This window comes from Hyla sarda, chromosome 4 (genome assembly GCF_029499605.1).
Source record: "Hyla sarda isolate aHylSar1 chromosome 4, aHylSar1.hap1, whole genome shotgun sequence".
NCBI classification, from domain to species: domain Eukaryota; kingdom Metazoa; phylum Chordata; class Amphibia; order Anura; family Hylidae; genus Hyla; species Hyla sarda.
In genome coordinates, this window is record NC_079192.1 from 30,566,847 (window position 1) to 30,586,867 (window position 20,021).

The 20,021-nt window shown below is 44.6% G+C and overlaps 2 protein-coding genes across 5 annotated transcripts in view; one reads left to right on the forward strand and one right to left on the reverse strand.

The window, feature by feature from the left end:
- Positions 1 to 12,792, forward strand: part of TRMT1 (tRNA methyltransferase 1) — a 62,024-nt gene extending 49,232 nt beyond the window's left edge. For 3 of the 4 annotated variants that reach the window (XM_056570317.1, XM_056570316.1, XM_056570315.1), the window contains exons 12-18: positions 2,038 to 2,120; positions 2,202 to 2,310; positions 5,624 to 5,700; positions 6,072 to 6,191; positions 9,281 to 9,392; positions 12,201 to 12,254; positions 12,656 to 12,792. In XM_056570317.1, the coding sequence (XP_056426292.1) occupies positions 2,038 to 2,120; positions 2,202 to 2,310; positions 5,624 to 5,700; positions 6,072 to 6,191; positions 9,281 to 9,392; positions 12,201 to 12,254; positions 12,656 to 12,763 (663 nt within the window). In that variant the 3' untranslated portion in view covers positions 12,764 to 12,792. The remainder of the gene's footprint in view (positions 1 to 2,037; positions 2,121 to 2,201; positions 2,311 to 5,623; positions 5,701 to 6,071; positions 6,192 to 9,280; positions 9,393 to 12,200; positions 12,255 to 12,655) is intronic. The other variant, XM_056570318.1, reaches the window with a different exon arrangement.
- A 9-nt stretch (positions 12,793 to 12,801) lies between these two features.
- MAN2B1 (mannosidase alpha class 2B member 1) overlaps positions 12,802 to 20,021 on the reverse strand; it is a 47,428-nt gene continuing 40,208 nt past the window's right edge. The window contains exons 21-24 of the mRNA XM_056570314.1: positions 19,436 to 19,672; positions 18,222 to 18,371; positions 18,036 to 18,138; positions 12,802 to 13,104 (exon numbers count right to left, since the gene is read on the reverse strand). Coding sequence (XP_056426289.1) covers positions 12,977 to 13,104; positions 18,036 to 18,138; positions 18,222 to 18,371; positions 19,436 to 19,672 — 618 coding nt within the window. The 3' untranslated portion in view covers positions 12,802 to 12,976. The remainder of the gene's footprint in view (positions 13,105 to 18,035; positions 18,139 to 18,221; positions 18,372 to 19,435; positions 19,673 to 20,021) is intronic.

The following is a 20,021-nucleotide window of genomic DNA, read 5'->3' on the forward strand; positions in this document are numbered from 1 at the left end:
GAGGTAGGGGGGGCCCTGAGGGGTGAAGCACGGGGCTCCAGCACTCAGCCTAGCAGCCAACATGGCCCTCTGAGGTTTGGGGGCGATGAGTGCAGAAGGGCTTGCAGGGGAAGAAACAGCAGAGTCAAGGTAGTGAGTGCCAGGTGGTAGGACCCAGGCACCTGGAGCAGCAGGTCTCCACCAAAGACCACTGAGTCAGGGGGGCCAGCAGCAGGAGTCCCAGCACTAGGAGAGGAGGGTGCAGAGCCTCCCACTATAGCTGCCCAAGATGGCAGCCTGCCGTCCGGGGAGGAGGGGGAGTACAGAGCACTTTGTTGGGTGAAGAGAAGATTCTCGGTAGCACCACTCACCTCCACAGATGGCTGTAGGCTGATGTGATCCGTGGAGTCACTGGGAAGCAGAGCCTGTGTAGAGTGCCGCATGGCAGCAGGAGGGTCAGTCACTGTGAGGACTGTGACAGCAGGAGGAGAGGAACTGGTAGCTGATCAGCAGTGGGATCCGGGGACAGAGTGCACAGTGCTGGCGGGGGAGATAAGTTAGGCAGAGGTGCGTCCCCCGGCATCTCAGAAGTCCTCTGTGGTGGTGCTGGGAGGTCGGCAGCAGTCGGGTGAGCCGGCCCAACGGAGTGGGAACGCAGGCCGAGCGCCGGGCCTGTAATGGCGGCAGGGCTGCACGGAGTCTGTGGCAGGGGCTGCGGTAACAACCGTGCGATTCCTCCAGGAGGCACGGAGGACCACCGGGTAGCAGGGGAACGCCTCTTGGGTCTGCGGAGGCTTCTCTCCATCGACTATAGCCAGGTCACCAGGGGTAAAAAGCTAATGAAGCGCCTCAGAGAGCAGGAGCTCAGCACCTACGTGGCCATTTCTCACTTCGGCTGGGACAAAGATGACACGGCCTCCGGACAGGTTTGCATTCTGACTGGTATGGGGACCCCTAGTGTTTTTTTTTATATTCAACATTTTCTATATAAAGGTGTGAAATTGGGTCTGGTATGGGGACCCCTAGTGTTCGTGTTTATGTGCAACGTTTTCTATATAAAGGAGTGGAATTTTTTTTAATTAAGTATATTACAAAAGTTAATGTTTGTCCAAGACATATAACATATAAAAACATTTTGCACCTGACTGTGCCCATTTAAAGGGGAACTCCTGTGGGAAAAGAATGTTTTGAAATCAACTGTCTCCATAAAGTGAAAGAAATTTGTAAATTACTTCTATTTAAAAATCTTAACCCTTCCAGTACTTATCAGCTGCTGTATACTACAGATACATTTGTGCAGTTCTTTCCAGTCTGACCACAGTGCTCTCTGCTGACACCTCCTGTCCATGTCAGGAACTGTCCAGAGCAGAAGAAGGGATTTGCTTTTTAATTTGGACAGTTCCTGACACGGACAGAGGTGTCAGCAGAGGGCACTGTGGTCAGACTGGAAAGAACTGCACAATTTTCTCTGTAGTATTCAGCAGCTGATAAGTACTGGAAGGGTTAACATTTTAAAATTGAAGTAATTTACAAATCTGTTTAACTTTCTGGCACCAGTTGAAAACATTTGCTTTCTACTTGTTTCCAAGGGAGTCACCCTTTAAAATTCAGCGCGCCTATAATATCACAGATTTTTTTTCTCAGACTGCAGGGACATTTTTTCCTCTACTGTGAATAGTGTGGTAAATTTGTAACCTGAGCTTGTGGATAGTCAGTCTAAAACAGGGTTTCCCAACCAGTGTGCCTCCAGCTGTTGCAAAACGACAACTTCCAGCATGCCCGGACAGCCGTTGGCTGTCCGGGCATGCTGGAAGTTGTCGTTTTGCAACAGCTGGAGGCACACTGGTTTGGAACACTGGTCTAAATGGTAAATAAATTCCTTCCTGTAGATGTCGGGCAGTGTCTGCCTTGTGCCAGGTTGCTAAATATTATCCTGATCCAGCTTTCCCAGACTGCAGGGACATTGTTCCTCGTGTGGAAATGCTGGGTGCCCCCCCCCCCCCCCCATGTCAAGTCACAATCAGCTGAATGGCGTTTTTGTGCTTTGTTTCTTTGCAGGAGCTGAATATCCCGTTGTATTACACCATGGACAACCTGAGCAGCACCGTCCGATGTAACACTCCCTCGCTGCTCCAGTTTCGGTGAGTTATTGGTATCCTTGTGTTTCATCTCTCCGGTCCTTTATGTTTACAGCAGGGACGACTTAACCCACTGTCTTCCAGGTCTGCCCTGCTGAATGCTGACTACAAGGTGTCGCTGTCACACGCCTGTCAGAACGCCATAAAAACAGACGCCCCACCCTCCGTTATCTGGGACATAATGAGATGCTGGGTGAGTGACTTTTACATTGTTTCCACCCCCCCCCCCCCCCCCCCAAGGCGACATGTGACATAAAGTCATGGCCGTAAATGTTGGCACCCCTAAAATTTTCATAGAAAATGAAGTATTTCTCACAGAAAAGGATTGCAGTAACACACGTTTGCTATACACATGTTTATTCCCTTTCTGTGTATTGGAACTAAACCCAAAAAAGGGAGGAAACAAAGCAAATTGGACAAAATGTCACAACAAACTCCAAAAATGGGCTGGACAAAATTATTGGCACCCTTTCAAAATTGTGGATAAATAAGATTGTATCAAGCATGTAATGCTCCTTTAAACTCACCTGGGGCAAGTAACAGGTGTGGGCAATATAAAAATCCCAGCTGAAAGCAGATAAAAAGGAGAGAAGTTCACTTAGTCTTTGCATTGTGTGTGTCTGTGTGTGCCACACTAAGCATGGACAACAGAAAGAGGAGAAGGGAACTGTCTGAGGACTTGAGAACCAAAATTGTGGACAAATATCAACAATCTCAAGGTTACAAGTCCATCTCCAGAGATCTAGATTTGCCTTTGTCCACAGTGCACAACGTTATCAAGAAGTTTGCAACCCATGGCACTGTAACTAATCTCCCTGGGCGTGGACAGAAGAGGAAAATTGATGAAAGGTTTCAACGCAGGATTGTTCAGATGGTGGATAAGCAGCCCCAAACAAGTTCCAAGGATATTCAAGCTGTCCTGCAGGCTCAGGGAGCATCAGTGTCAGCACGAACTATCCGCCGACATTTAAATGAAATGAAACGCTATGGCAGGAGACCCAGGAGGACCCCGCTATGGAGGAGGCCCAGGAGGACCCCACTATGGAGGAGGCCCAGGAGGACCCCACTATGGAGGAGGCCCAGGAGGACCCCACTATGGAGGAGACCCAGGAGGACCCCACTGCTGACACAGACATAAAAAATCAAGACTACATTTTGCCAAAATGAACTTGAGTAAGCCAAAATCCTTCTGGGAAAACGTCTTGTGAACAGATGAGACCAAGATAGAGCTTTTTGGTAAAGCAAATCATTCTACTGTTTACAAAGAAAAGAACACAGTACCTACAGTGAAATATGGTGGAGGTCAATGATGTTTTGGGATTGTTTTGCTGCCTCTGGCACTGGGGGCCTTTAATCTGTACAAGACATCATGAAATCTGAGGATTACCAATGGATTTTGGGTCGCCCTGTACAGCCCAGTGTCAGAAAGCTGGGTTTGCGTCCGAGATCTTGGGTCTTCCAGCAGGACAATGACCCCAAACATACATCAAAAAGCACCAGAAATGGATGGCAACAAAGCGCTGGAGAGTTCTGAAGTGGCAGCAATGAGTCCAGATCTAAATCCCATTGATCACCTGTGGAGAGATCTTAAAATTGCTGTTGCGGAAAAGGCGCCTTCCAATAAGAGACCTGGAGCAGTTTGTAAAGGAAGAGTGGTCCAACATTCCGGCTGAGAGGTGTAAGAAGCTTATTGATGGTTATAGGAAGCCACTGATTTCAGTTATTTTTTTCCAAAGGGTGGGCAACCAAATATTAAGTTAAGGGTGCCAATAATTTAGTCCAACCCATTTTTGGAGTTTGGTGACATTATGTCCAATTTGCTTTTTTTCACTCCCTTTTTTGGTTTAGTTCCAATACACACAAAGGGAATAAACGTGTATAGTATAGTATGCAATAGTATAGCATTGTTCAGTATAAGCAATCTAATGATTACTTATAAAAGTCCCCTAGAGGGATTTAAAGGAGAACTGCAGCCTTAGACAACTTATACCCTATCTTCAGGGGATAAGTGTCTGATTGTGGGGGGTCCGATCACTGGGAACCCCCCGCGTTCTCCCGTACAGGGACCCTGAACTGCCGCGGCTCTGCGCGGAAAATGCTTCTGTCGTCGACTTCACTAAGAGGTCAAGAGACACGACCCCTCCATTCAGCTCTATGGGAGAAGCAGGGATGCACCAACGCTGCATCTCAGAGATAGATCCCATATAGATGCATGGAGGGGGTCAGACACTTATCCCTTATCCTGGGGATTGGGGATAAGTTGTCTAAGGCTGCAGTACTCCTTTTTAAAAAGAAACAAAAAAAAAAAAAACACTTCCAGTGTACCAGGATATTAGGAAAAAAAATTTCAAAAAAAAAAAATTCTAACGGGACACTTAATAAAAATTCAACCCATCCCTTTAAAGGGGTACTCCGCCCCTAGACATCTTATCTCCTATCCAAAGGATAGGAGATAAGATGTCAGATCACCGGGGTCCCGCTGCTGGGGACCCCGGGGATCGCTGCTGCAGCACCCCGCTATCATTACTGCGCAGAGCGAGTTCGCTCTGTGCGTAATGACGGGCGATACAGGGGCCGGAGCAGCGTGACATCATGGCTCCGCCCCTCATGACATCACGGCCCGTCCCCTTAATGCAAGTCTATGGCAGGGGGCGTGACAACCGCCACGCCCCCTCCCATAGACTTGTATTGACGGGGGCGGGCCATGATGCCACGAGGGGCGGAGCCGTGACATAATGATGCTCTGGCCCCTGTATTGCCCATCATTACGTGCAGAACGATCTCGCTCTGCGCAGTAATGATAGCGCAGTGGCGATTCCCGGGGTCCCCAGCAGCGGGACCCCGGCGATCTGACATCTTATCCCCTATCCTTTGGATAGAGGATAAGATGTCTAGGGGCGGAGTACCCCTTTAAGAGGGGGTACTCCAAAAAACTTTTTTTTTTTCCCAAATCAACTGGTGCCAGAAAGTTTATACAGATCTGTAAATTACTTCTATTGAAAAATCCTAATCCTTCCAGTACTTATCAGCTTCTTTTCATTCTGACCACAGTGCTCTCTGCCGACACCTCTGTCTGTATCAGGAACTGTCTAGAGCAAATCCCCCTAGCGAACCTCTCCTGCTCTGGACAGTTCCTGACATGGGCAGAGGTGTCAGCAGAGAGCACGGGGGTCTGACCGGAAAGAACTACACATCTTCCTCTGGAGCATACAGCAGTTGATAAGTACTGGAAGAGTGAATATTTTTATATAGAAGTAATTTACAGATCTGTAGAACTTTCACCAGTTGATTTGAAAACATTTTTCTTTATACCCCTTTAAGTACAGACCTGCATTGTTCTGACTATATTTGAAATTTCTGCTGTTCTGAGTAATTGGACCTCAATATTAATCAGCTACGTTGCTCATAATCCGGCACAAGACAATTTTTTGTATGTCAGATTTCAGTACCATGAAGTAAGAGACAGAGTATTAGACTAAGATCTAAATAGATTCCATCCTCAATAGGAGAAACTGAATCCGGTGAAGAGAGAGAAGCTGTCGGAGACCAGCCCGGCCCATCACATCCTCAGTAAAGAGCCCAGGTAGGTGTAACGTAGTACGTCTGTATGTTATAGTTTCCTTTTAGAGATGAGCGAACTTACAGTAAATTCGATTCGTCACGAACTTCTCGGCTCGGCAGTTGATGATTTATCCTGCATAAATTAGTTCAGCTTTCAGGTGCTCCGGTGGCTGGAAAAGGTGGATACAGTCCTAGGAAAGAGTCTCCTAGGACTGTATCCACCTTTTCCAGCCCACCGGAGCACCGGAAAGCTGAACTAATTTATGCAGGAAAAGTTATCAACTGCCGAGCCGAGAAGTTCGTGACGAATCGAATTTACTGTAATTTCGCTCATCTCTATTTCCTTTTATGTTCGGTGATAACTTTGCTCTCTTCTGGGTGAATTATTTGCAGTTTTCAGGCTAATTTCGAAATTCGACAAGACGCCAATCCAAACTCCCGGAAGATGGGCCTAAAGCGCTTTCAGGAAAATCCAGAGGCCAACTGGGGGCCTAAAGCCCGAGCCAAAGCTGGGTAATTATACAGTCTGTAACCTGAGCTGGGGATAGTCAGTCTACATTAGTGTTTCCCAACCAGTGTGCCTCCAGCTGTTGCAAAACTACAACTCCCAGCATGCCCGGACAGCCGTTGGCTGTCCGGGCATGCTGGGAGTTGTAGTTTTGCAACAGCTGGAGGCAGGCTGGTCTTAAATGGTGTTAAATTAATTCCTTCCTGTAGAGGTTGGGCAGTGCCTGCTTTGTCATCATGCTGGGTACACCTGGCACTGTGATCGATTTTGCAATTTAATTATAGTATTCAACAGGACATGTAGTGATTAGAGATGAGCGAACTTACAGGAAATTCGATTCGTCACGAACTTCTCGGCTCGGCAGTTGATGACTTTTCCTGCATAAATGAGTTCTGCTTTCAGGCGCTCCCGTGGGCTGGAAAAGGTGGATACATTCCTAAGAGTCTCTTTCCTAGGACTGTATCCACCTTTTCCAGCCCACCGGAGCACCGGAAAGCTGAATTCATTTATGCAGGATAAGTCATCAACTGCCGAGCCGAGACGTTTGTGACGAATCGAATTTACTGTAAGTTCGCTCATCTCTAGTGATGGACACCAAGTGGACGTGAGCAGAACCGTAAATGCAGCTCTGGATGTGAGCGGAGATTCTTCCTAGTAATTATAGCCAGAGGCAAAATAGTTTTAAGGAGATCTGCAGCCATAGACACTTATCCTCTATCTGCAGGATGTCCTGGGGGGGGGGAGGTGTGGTTAACCCGCTGGGTCCCCGGCTCTGCCACGACCAACACCCCCCCTCCCCTCCTCCATGTATCTCTATGAGAGAGGCGGAGATGCAGTGTTCGTGCATCCCCGCCTCTTCCATAGAGCTGTATGGAGGGGGCAAGTCCTTGACCTTAGTGAGGTCAACGACAGGCGTATTAGCCGTGGCAATGCCGGGTCCCCGTGCGGGAAGTTGCGGTCCCCCCCTAATTAGACACTGTGGATCGGGGATAAGTGTCTAAGATAGCAGCACTCCTTTTAATTTGTGTGTATTTCAGATGTAGATACATATAGTGGGCACAACATAGTCAAGAGGATTAGTCGTACGGTATTACGGTATTTCAGTACAATATAAGGGTGAATTTGAGGGTCTATTGGATACCTTCCATGAATCAGTCTTACATTGGTGGTCAGCAACTAGCATCTCTCCCCAGCCTTAAATGTAAATTAATTTTATTTAAAAATCTTAAAAAAAAAAAATAATAATAATTTAAATCAACTGGTTAGAGAAAGTTAAAAAGATTTGTGAATTACTTCTATTAAAAATTCGTAATCCTTCCAGTACTTATCAGCTGCTGTATACTACAGAGGAAGTTGTGTAGTTCTTTTCTGTCTGACCACAGCGCTCTGTGCTGACACCTCTGTCCGTATCAGGAATTGTCCAGAGCAGGAACAAATCTCCATAGCAAACCTATCCTGCTCTGGATAGTTCCCAAAACGGACAGAGTTGTCAGCAGAGAGCACTGTGGTCAGACAGAAAAGAACTACACAACCTCCTCTGGAGCATACAGCAGCTGATAAGTACTGGATGGATTAAGAATTTTTAATAGAGGTTATTTACAAATCTGTTTAACTTTCTGACAACAGTTGATTTAAAAAATAAATAAATGCTTTCCACCAGGTTACCCCCTTTAAGCGTGTTCCTTGCATGTCTGGGACCCTGTTACAGATGCAAGTCCTGGCTAGACCACTTGTCTATCAGCAACGGGACCTGATCGGGACTGTATAAGGCTGCATTCACACCACGTTTTTCTAATACAGTTCCCGTATCAGGTTTTTGATGAAAAACTGATTCCTCAAAACCGGACTAAACTCTATCAAAATGTGTGTACAAAATTTAACCCGTATACGGTTTGAAAAATGTCCGGTTGAATCCGTTTTTAATAAAAAAAAAAAAAAACTTATGATTTTAACTTTTCACTGCATTATGAATAAAGTTTCACTTGTTTGATTGAAATTCCAGGAAAAAAAACTGTGCAAAGTCAAAAAAAAACGTATGGAACCGTACGCACATACAGTTCTGTACGGTTCCCATCGACTCCCATGTTAAAAAAAAAAAAAAAACATATAGGGTTTAATACAGTTTTTCACCCGGATCAAAAACCGTGGTAGGCTACGGTTTTGGGTACGGGAAAAAAACGGACACAACCTGATGCATCATTTGGCATACGGTTTACAATGTTAAGTCAATGCATACGGTTTTCTATACGGTTCCGTACGGTTTTCACATTGAAAACGTATATGTGAACTGTAGTGCAAAAACGTGGTGTGAATGCAGCCTTAGGCTGGGTTCACACTACGATTTACAAATACGGTAACCATATACGGTTTTCCGCAAAAAAAACGTATATGACAGTATCCGAAAACGTATGCAAAGAGCATGCATTGTAAACCGTATTCCAAATGTTGTGTACGGTTGCATCCGTTTTGCTTCGGATACGGTTTTGCCGATTTTTCAACCGTAGGCAAAAACGCTGTCCACGTTTTTGCCTCCGGTTGGAAAACCGTAAGCGGTTCTTTTAACATTGTTGTCTATGAGAACCGTACACAGAATTTCAGAATACGGTTGCACACGGTTTTTCTAATCCGTTTTTTGGAGTTCACACATGCGCAGAAAGAATTTCAATAGAACAATAGTAACTTTATTAAATTGCTTGAAAACTAATTCCAACAAAATAGCAAAACCGTAGGCAAAAACGGATGCAAACGGATAGAACCGTACATACGTTTTGGAACCGTATACGGGGGAAAACCATATTTGGAGTCATACGGTTGTATACGATTGCATACGGTTTTTGCCATACGTTTTTTAGCGGAAAACCGTATACGGTAACCGTATTTGAAAAACTTAGTGTGAACCCAGCCTTACATGGAAGCAAAAAATAACCTGTAACATGATCACTTGAAACTAGCACAAGGATAGAAGTTTTAGTAGATTTTGCAACCTGCTCTTCGTCCTAAGTATAATGAGAGTTGTAGTTTATAGCAGGGTTTGCAACCTTTGGCTCTATAGTAGTGTCATACCGCAGTCACTGACGCCGTGTTGCCTCCTCAGGGGAGGAATCGCAACATCTCTGGAGGAGAGGAGGAAACACTTTCAGAACAAGAGAAAAGCCATCGTGGATGATACAAGCTTTAAACAGTTTACGTGCAAGAAGTACAAGCAGGTGAGTGACTGGAGCCGCTGAGACTTGTAGTGCGAGTTGATGCAGAGTAAGGGTGCGTTCACACGGCCATCTGTCCCTGTTTTTTTTTATCCCTGTTTCGGTTCCGTTCTTGCGGGCTATAACCGGATTAAAAACTGTGTCTTAAAGAAATCCCATTCATGTCAATGGGATTTTTTTTACAATCCGTTGACATCCGTTTGTACCCGTCTGCGCTCATTTCCGAAAGAGAAAAACGGATACAGTAAATTTAACATTGAAGTCTATGGAAAACGGATGAGCCTTTAATGTCATCTGTTTGCATCTGTTTTTACTTCTGAGCATGCTCAGAACAAAAAAATTAAACATATGTGGTATCGTCGCGTGCGTAAATGTCCGAACTATAAAAATATATAGTTAATTAAACCGCACGGTCAATGGCGTACACGCCAAAAAATTCTGAAGTCCAAAATAGCGTATTTTTGGTCACTTTATACCATTAAAAAAAGGGATCAAAAAGTTGATCAAAACAAAAATGGTACCGCTAAAAACTTCAGATCACGGCGCAAAAAATGAGCCTTCATAGCGCCCCATACATGGAAAAATAAAAAGTTATAGGGGTCAGAAGATGACAATTTTAAACGGATAAATTTTCCTTCATGTAGTTATGATTTTTTTCAGAAGTGCGACAAAATCAAACCTGTATAAGTAGGGTATCATTTTAACCGTATGGACCTACAGAATAAAGCAAGAGAAGGTGTCATTTTTACCAAAAAATGTACTGCGTAGAAACGGAAGCCCCCAAAAGTTACAAAATGGTGTTTTTTCTTCTATTTTCAACTCATCACTTTAGACCAAGATATGGAGGGTTAACTTCAATATATTAACCTATAGATTCCCCTAAGGAATCCAATAAAGACCCTATTTTCCCATATACATATGTACTTTATGGTGATCCCACAAGCTTTATTAAATAATAATAAATATTGTGCACTAAATGAAACAGAACCACACGGTTAAAAGATTAGCAAAGCAGCAGCTCGGTATGTATATTGTGTATAAATGTTCATTGTATAGAGGCTAACAACTCCTCCTCTGCTGTTAACCAATGAGCGTTCCTGCAGTACACGTCCTGCAACCAGAGCTGCTGCTGTGCTTTTAGCTTAAAAGAATCCCCTACTCTGCCCCACTCAACATGTTTCGCTGCTCCCGCAGCTTTGTCAAGAGGTAGCGGGCATGCGGGAGCAGAGAAACATGTTGAGGGGGGCAGAGTAGGGGATTCTTTTAAAGGGGTACTCCGCCCCTAGACATCTTATCCCTTATCCAAAGGATAAGAGATAAGATGTCAGATTGCCGCGGTCCCGCTGCTGGGCAGCCCAGGGATCCCCGCTGCAGCACCCCGCTGCTATCATAACAGCACAGAGCGAGATCGTTCTGCACGTAATGACGCGCAATACAGGGGCTGGAGCATCATTACGTCATGGCTCGGCCCCTTTCAATACAAGTCTATGGGAGGGGGCGCGGTGGTAGTCACGCCCCCTGCCATAGACTTGCATTAAGGGGACGGGCCGTGATGTCACGAGGGGCGGAGCCATGACATCACGCGGCTCCGTCCCCTGTATCGCCCGTCATTACGCACAGAGTGAACTCGCTCTGTGCTGTAATGATAGCGCAGTGCCGCAGCGGGGATCCCGGGGCTCCCCAGCAGCGGCACCGCAGCGATCTGACATCTTATCCTCTATCCTTTGGATAGGGGATAAGATGTCTAGGGGCGGAGTACCCCTTTAAAAGAATCCCCTACTCTGCCCCCCTCAACATGTTTCTCTGCTCCCGCATGCCCGCTACCTCTTGACAAAGCTGCGGGAGCAGCGAAACATGTTGAGGGGGGCAGAGTAGGGGATTCTTTTAAGCTAAAAGCACAGCAGCAGCTCTGGTTGCAGGACGTGTACTGCAGGAACGCTCATTGGTTAACAGCAGAGGAGGAGTTATTAGCCTCTATACATAGAACCACACACGGTTAAAAGATTAGCAAAGCAGCAGCTCGGTATGTTTATTGTGTATAAATGTTCAGTTTCATTTAGTGCACAATATTTATTATTATTTAATAAAGCTTGTGGGGTCACCATAAAGTACATATGTATATGGGAAAAATAGGGTCTTTATTGGATTCCCCTAGGGGAATCTATAGGTTAATCATTTCTTCCATTTTGTCGCACAATGATTTTTTTTTTCCATTTTGCTGTAGATTTTGGTAAAATGACTGATGTCATTACAAAGTAGAATTGGTGGCGCAAAAAAATAAGCCATCATATGGATTTTTAGGTGCAAAATTTAAAGGGTTATGATTTTTAGAAGGAAAGGAGGAAAAAACTAAAATGCAAAAAAACTGAAAAACGCTCAGTCCTTAAGGGGTTATCCAGGAAAAAAAAAATTTTTTTATATATATAAACTGGCTCCAGAAAGTTACAGATTTGTAAATTACTTCTATTAAAAAATCTTAATCCTTTCAGTACTTATGAGCTTCTGAAATTGAGTTGTTCTTTTCTGTCTAAGTGCTCTCTGATGACACGTGTCTCGGGAACCGCCCAGTTTAGGAGCAAATCCCCATAGCAAACCTCTTCTAAACTGGGCGTTTCCCGAGACACGTGTCATCAGAGAGCGCTCAGACAGAAAAGAACAACTCAACTTCAGAAGCTCATAAGTACTGAAAGGATTAAGATTTTTTTAATAGAAGTAATTTACAAATCTGTTTAACTTTCTGAAGCCTGTTGATATATATAATAAAAAGTTTTTTCCTGGATAACCCTTTAAAGTCCGTTTTTATTTTTGAAGGGAGAAGAACGGGAGAGGTCTAGACGGCAGTGTGAACGCAGCCTAACCTATGAGGTGAGAACAAACAAACAATGCACTTTTGCAATGTGCTACATAGGTTAAGGTTGTAGCCTTATCGAGGCTGGCTCTAGCTGTTGCAAAACTACAACTCCCAGCATGCCCGGACAGCCGAAGGCTGTCCGGGCATGCTGGGAGTTGTAGTTTTGCAACAGCTGGAGCCACCATGGTTGGGAAACACTGTCTTAGCCTATTTATATAAATATTAGCACTGACCATTAGGGGGAGCCTTTGTTCTAGTAGTCTTTGGGGGGGGGTCATATACTCTGCCCTTAAAAAAATGTTTACATGTTAATGTTTTTGATCTGTCTGCACTAAACTACGTTCTGATTGGTTCCTCTGACACACTCCACCCCCTTTTTTTTAAAATTTAATTATTATTTTTTTTATTCCTTTAGGGTTTCTGTGACTTGGGCGACAGCTGCCGATACTCTCACTCATCTGCGGACTCTGAAGCGGAGTCGCAAGACATCCCTCCATCTGACAGTACTACCACTGCCTCCTGAAGGGGGCGCCGTGCTCTTGATTCAGGACTGGATGGATATTTCTGTTTTTTTTAACCTGGAGCATAAACTAAACTTCAGCCAATTTATTTTTTTTTTCTTTGGAAAATAAGTTTATTTGAGCCCTGTGTAACAGAGTATATAATGCACGGTCAGTAAGGCATAGGGCTGCCAGCGGAGGATAACCTCTCCCCCCCCCCCCCCTATACAGCGTCATCATCTACCCGCACTGGTATATTTTCTGTACTGGACGGTAGCAAGGAAGGTCCGGATCTCCATAGGGTTCAGCGTGATGGCTGCGGGGTCCAGGAAGAAACCACTGTCTCTTTTGTGCGCATCGGAAGCTGCGGTGAAGAAACAAAACAGAATGTAAAATATTGTAATAAAATCTCCCTATGAATAGGTCTATGTATACTGCAACCATTATATTATTGCTCTATTATCTAAACCAGCCTACTAGAGATGAGCGAACTTACAGTAAATTCGATTCGTCACGAACTTCTCGGCTCGGCAGTTGATGACTTTTCCTGCGTAAATTAGTTCAGCTTTCAGGTGGTCCGGAAAAGGTGGATACATTCCCAGGAAAGAGTCTCCTAGGAATGTATCCACCTTTTCCAGCCCACCGGAAAGCTAATTTATGCAGGATAAGTCATCAACTGCCGAGCCGAGAAGTTCGTGACGAATCGAATTTACTGTAAGTTCGCTCATCTCTACAGCCTACAGATAGACAGTAATAATGACTGTAGCATTAGACCTTACAGGGACTGTTTATAAGCTATAGAAAAACCAGCAATTTTTTTTCCCCCCTGAAAATGAAAATTTTCAAAAAAAATTTTAAAGGGGTACTCCGGTGGCAAACTTTTTTTTTTAAATCAACTGGTGCCAGAAAGTTAAACAGATTTGTAAATTATTTCTATAAAAAAAAAAAAAAAAAAAAAAAAAAAAATCCTTATCCTTCCAGTACTTTTTAGCAGCTGTATGCTACAGAGGAAATTCTATTCTTTTTGAATTTCTTTTTTTGTCTTGTCTACAGTGCTTTCTGCTGACACCTGATGCCCGTATCAGCAAACCTATGCTGCTCTGGACAGTTCCTGACACGGGCAGAGGTGTCAGCAGAGAGCACTGTGGACAAGACAAAAAAAATGAATTCCTCTGTAGCATACAGCTGCTAAGAAGTACTGGAAGGATAATTTTTTTTTTTTTTTTTTTAAATAGCAGTAATTTACAAATCTGTTTAACTTTCTGGCACCAGTCCATTAAAAAAAATTAAAATTAAAGTTTTCCACTGGAGTACCCCTTTAAATGCACTTAGTCATTTGAAAAAATAATAACTGTTTTGATCAGTGTGGTGTTCTGACATACATTTACCACCAGAGGCAGGTGGGGCCCGAGAAAAAAAATCTGCACTAAGGGGGAGATTTATCAAAACCTGTGCAAAGGAAAAGTTGCCCATAGCAACCAATCAGATCGCTGCTTTCATTTTCCAGAGGCCTTGTTAAAAATGAAAGTAGCGATCTGATTGGTTGCTATGGGCAACTTTTCCTCTCGACAGGTTTTGATAAATCTCCCCCTGTCTGTTAATTATAATACTAGTCTCTTATGGGGTAGATGTTCTTTGGGGCCCCAAGGCGGCTGCTAACTCTGCACCCCCTACAGCTATCATGCCCCTGCCAACCTTTCCCCATCTATAACTAGAACAAACCAGGAGAAGTGCTCAGCTTAGTGCTTCCCTCCCAGTAGGGATCGACCGATATCGTTTTTTTTAGGGCCGATAATCGGTGGAGGTTAGGGCCGATAGCCAATAACTTATACCGATATTCCGGTATAAGTTATCGGCTATTTATCCCCCCGCGACACCACTGCAGATCATTGATATAAAGTGGGCGCTTTAAATCAATGCACTGCAGTGGCTTTTGTGGTGAGATAGGCCGCTGCCACCACCCGCTTCTCTCCCCTTGCGTGTCCGGGGGTCCTGAGACCTATCACCGCCGCCGCGCCTAGGGGTGCCTCCAGCTGTTGCAAAACTACTACTCCCAGCATGCCCGGACAGCCGTTGGCTGTCCGGGCATGCTGGGAGTTGTAGTTTTGCAACAGCTGGAGGGCCTACTGTAGGTATAGTATATTATACAGCCCCCTGTCCATCCCAGAACCCTGACTCACCTTCCCAGTTGCTGCAAGGACCGTCCGGGGAGGGTGAGCCGGGCCATCCATCCTTCCTGTAGTGTTCGGCGGCATTCCGGGTGGAGGGTGAACCGCTCCGTGCTGTCCTTCTCTGGGGTCCTCTTCTCCACTCCGGGCAGGCTCCGGCCTAGTAACGCTGCATAGACGCCGCTGTGCAGCGACGTACCTGACGTCACGGCGTCTATGCAGCGTACTAGGCCGGAGCCTGCCCGGAGTGGAGAAGAGGACCCCGGAGAAGAAGGACAGCCCGTACCGGTGCACCCTCCACCCGAAATGCCGCCGGACACTACAGGAAGGATGGATGGATGGATGGATGGCCCAGACCACCCCCATTACGGGTAAGTTTAATTTTTTTTTTTTTTATTGACTTGGAGGGTTTGGGAGGGGCCCGACCGGTATAGCGGTATGGGCAAAAAAACGGTATCCGGTTCATACCGGTATACCGCCCAGCACTACGGTGGGGGGGGGGGCATTATCAGCTTATCGCCAAGGTAATTGCCGATACCAATAATGCCCAAAATCGTGATTATCGGTCGATCCCTACCTCCCAGCCTTGCTGCAAGAGAAACATTCTGTAGTAAGTCTATGGAGCCTGCCTCCTGCAGCAAGCTGGAGAGGGAAGCATTAAGCTGAGCACTTCTCCTGGTTTACCCTAACAATTGGTGGGGTTATCTAAACACCAAAACTTTTGACAGACTTGCAACTTGTTTTTTTTTTTTTTTTTGTATTTTTTTATAAAGTGACACACAAAAAAATCTGTTACAATCTTATTATTCATAATGTATGGAAATGTGGCCATACAGGATAAAAGAGGCATCGCTGTGGAACAGCAGTCTATAATCTGTCCAATGGTTGTGAAACTACAACTCCAAGCAAGTGGCTGTCAGGGCATAGTGCAAACCCGAAAGACAAGGTTTCCAAACCAGGGTGCCTCCAGCTGTTGCAAAACTACAACTCCGAGCATACTGGGAGTTGTAGTTTTGTAGCAGTTGGAGGCACCCTGGATAGGAAACATTTCCCTATGGCTCTCCATCTCTTGCAAAACTACAGTAGCCATCATGTCTGGGCATGATAAAAGTTGTAGTTTTGCAACAGCTGGAGAGCCACGAGTTGGGGAACACTGCTATAAGAACTGGCTAAGCTGATCTTAAAGCAAAGCTTCTTTTGATTATTAAAAGTGATCATTAAACTTTGAGCGTCTTTTTTATTGGGCTCTAATTTATACACAAGTCACAACCAGAGCTGCACTTTGAGTTTCTGAAAACATCCTTAAAAAGGGGTACTCCGCTGCTCAGCGTTTGGAACAAACTTTAATCAACTGATGCCTGAAAGTTAAACAGATTTGTAAATCACTTCTATTAAAAAAAACTCTTAATCCTTCCAGTACTTTTTAGGGGCTGTATACTAAAGAGAAATCCACAAAAGAAATGCATTTCCTGTGATGTCATGACCACAGTGCTCTCTGCTGACTTCTGCTGTCCATTTTAGGAACTGTCAAGAGCAGCATATGTAGTCTATGGGGATTTTCTCTGGCTTTGGACAGTTCCTAAAATGGACAGCAGAGGTCAGCAGAGAGCACTGTGGTTATGACATCAGAGGAAATGCATTTTTTTTTTTGTTTTCTCTTTAGTATACAGCCCCTAAAAAAGTACTGGAAGGATTAAGATTTTTTTAATAGAAGTGATTTACAAATCTGTTTAACTTTCTGGCACCTGTTGATTTAAAAAAAAAAAAAAAAAAAAAAAAAAGGTTTTCACAGAAGTACCCCTTTAAAGGGCTACTCCGCTACTCAGCGTTTGGAACAAACTACACTCATCATCCCCTACACGGGAGAGATCTCCTACCATCCTGCTGTCTGAGATCACACAGTATTGTAATGAACCCTACACCCATCTGACAGATTCACCGACCGTCAGATAGGGTGCAAATGCTTCATATCTTAGAAATCAGGGGCCGCATTGATAAAATAATTATACCCCTACCCCTCAAGGCATCCTGATCTATCAGGGGCTATTCAAATCTCAATGTCTCGGGAGGCTGCAGGTCCTCTTTAAAGGGGTACTCCGGTGGAAAACATTTTTTTCTTAAATCAACTGGTGCCAGAAAGTTAAAACAGATTTGTAAAATACTTCTATTAAAAAAAAAAATATTAATGTTTCCAGTACTTATTAGCAGCTGTATGCTACAGAGGAAATTATTTTTTCATTTCTTTTTTGTCTTGTCCACAGTGCTCTCTGCTGACACCTCTGTCCGTATCAGGAACTGTCCAGAGCAGGAGAAAATCCCCATAGCAAACCTATGCTGCTCTGGACAGTTCCTGACCCGGACAGAGGTGTCAGCAGAGAGCACTGTGGACAAGAAATTAAAAAAAGAATAAAATTTCCTTTATAGCATACAGCTGCTAATAAGTACTGAAAGGATTAAGAATTTTAAATAGAAGTAATTTACAAATCTTCAATACAGTGGAGAGTTAGAAAAACATCGGCACTCACCAATCTTCTCTTTAAAAGCTTCTTTATTGATACATGAAATGCAGTCATAGAGAGGGATCTGTGCAGGGGGGGGGGGGGGGGGGGTGTAAGTAGTACTTCCCCCCCCCCCCCCCCCCCCCGCACAGATCCCTCTCTATGACTGCATTTCATGTATCAATAAAGAAGCTTTTAAAGAGAAGATTGGTGAGTGCCGATGTTTTTCTAACTCTCCACTGTATTGAAGATTTGAAGATTTGAACTTTGCCACTGCGTCAGAGCACCACCACATCTCTATTGGTTTATCCTTGTCGTATGTCCGTTTCACAGTCCAGCTTAGCCAGTAGGAGCAGTGCCGAATATCACATCTTCGCTTTGTAATTTACAAATCTGTTTATCTTTCTGGCACCAGTTCACTTAAAAAAATAAAAATAAAATTTCCCCCCACCAGAGTACCCCTTTAAGCTTTGATATCTATTGTATTGTGAGAAATGCTCCTCTTACATGAAATGTACTGTGCCTGTTGTAAAACATTGCATGACATCAGGGCACTGCAGACAAGACGTATGGAGGAGGGGGGATAGCAGTATGTTATACCGTACTATACCAGAGCGCCAGTCACTCACCTCCCTCCGCTCTCCACTGCATGCGATTCATCTTACTCTTTGGCAGATTTGCTGACAGTGTCATTTCTTCCACCTCGGACAAGGAGATTGTGGAGAACAGCTCCTGTATAAGAATAAAGAGCGGATGAGCGCACAGGAATCTCTATACCACAGAGTGTACGGAGAAGCTGCGGATCAGGGTCTCACCTGGAGATTGACGGTGGCAGGTTGGGAATAGTTAGCGCTCTCGTGTCCCTGGAAGGGGTTCTCCAACCTGAGCAGAAGCTTCTTTGGCTCGTGCAGAGCGAGGGTGAGGAGGTGGACATTGTCGGGGAGCGGGGCCTTCAGGGCTGAGAACTTTAGGAAAAATGTGAGCGGTCAAGGGGATTAAGACATGAAATGGTCACTCTCATTAAAACTAATTTTTGCTCGTGCACTCCTTATGATAAATAATAAATATTTCTAATGTACTTTTTTTTTTAATTTTTTTTATTATGTTTTCTATGTTTTATTTGTGTTTAAAAAAAAAGCTGCCACTAGGTGTCTCCCTACTTGTCCAGAGCACAGTTCCTCCCCCCCCATCTCTAGTACAGACTTTGGACTCCTGCTGGCCTGGCCCAAAACCTGAAAATGCTGAGTGGTGGTGGTGTGCAGCCTTAGCCAATCACAGCTCATCTCACACTGAACTGCTCTAGGCTGTGTGTAGCAGAGTGAGGGAGGAAGTTCTCCCCTGTATGGCTTCAGATGATGTCACGCCTGCTGGGGAACGCCCCTTCCCAGTCTGTGAATCTGACTGAGACTGAGCAGAAAATACAGAACAATATCAAGGTAGAAAACTAAACATTAATAAAAAAAATAAAGGCAGGAGGTGGTTTATCATGATGGGGGAAGTGACCTGGGAGGATTATAACATTTAACATCATGACAGATACTCCAAGTTTTTTTTTTTTTTTTTTTAAATAGTGACTTGTACCAAAAAGTTAATAGAAGTAATTTACAAATCTGTTTAACAAAAATCTTAATCCTTCCAGTACGTATTAGCTTCTGAATTAGCTGCCGAAATTATTTTCTATTTCTTTTCTGTCTGACCACAGTGCTCTCTGCTGACACCTCTGTCCGTGTCAGGAACTGTCCAGAGCAGGAGAAAATGCCCATAGCAAACCTATGCTGCTCTGGACAGTTCCTAAAATGGACAGAGATGTCAGCAGAGAGCTCTGTGTTCCAAAAAGAAAAAAAATTTCTCTGTAGTATTCAGCAGCTAATAAGTACTAGAAGGATTAAGATTTTTTTTAATAGAAGTAATTTACAAATCTGTTTAACTTTTTTGCACCAGTTGATTAAAATAAAAAAAAAATAAAAAAATTCCACCGGAGTACCCCTTTAAGCTGTATCAAAAGCAACGTGGCTGTTCTACTACTTACCTGGTTGGATCCACCCTGCTGTGAGCTGTAGGGTACCGCATCTCCAGAAGAAAGGATGATTTGGGGGGACATGTACTCCTGTAAACCCAGAGTCCGATGTAGATCTGCAGAACTTTGTGGGGTGTCCAAAAGCAGCAAGTGCCTCCCCCTAAGTATAATCCCCTCTCCGTACGGCCCAGGCTCCAGCAGAGGCTCCCCCACCCCACGAATATCGTCATACAGGAGACGTCTCTGGACCTGGCAGGAAAGGTTTATATACAGGATATAGGTGTATAATATAACTTGGCAGCAACATTACTTTATGGCAGTGTTTCCCAACCAGGGTGCCTCCAGCTGTTGCAAAACTACAACTCCCAGCATGCCCGGCCAACTGGGGGCCTAAAGCCCGAGCCAAAGCTGGGTAATTATACAGTCTGTAACCTGAGCTGGGGATAGTCAGTCTACATTAGTGTTTCCCAACCAGTGTGCCTCCAGCTGTTGCAAAACTACAACTCCCAACATGCCCGGACAGCCGTTGGCTGTCCGGGCATGCTGGGAGTTGTAGTTTTGCAACAGCTGGAGGCACCCTGGTTGGGAAACACTGCTT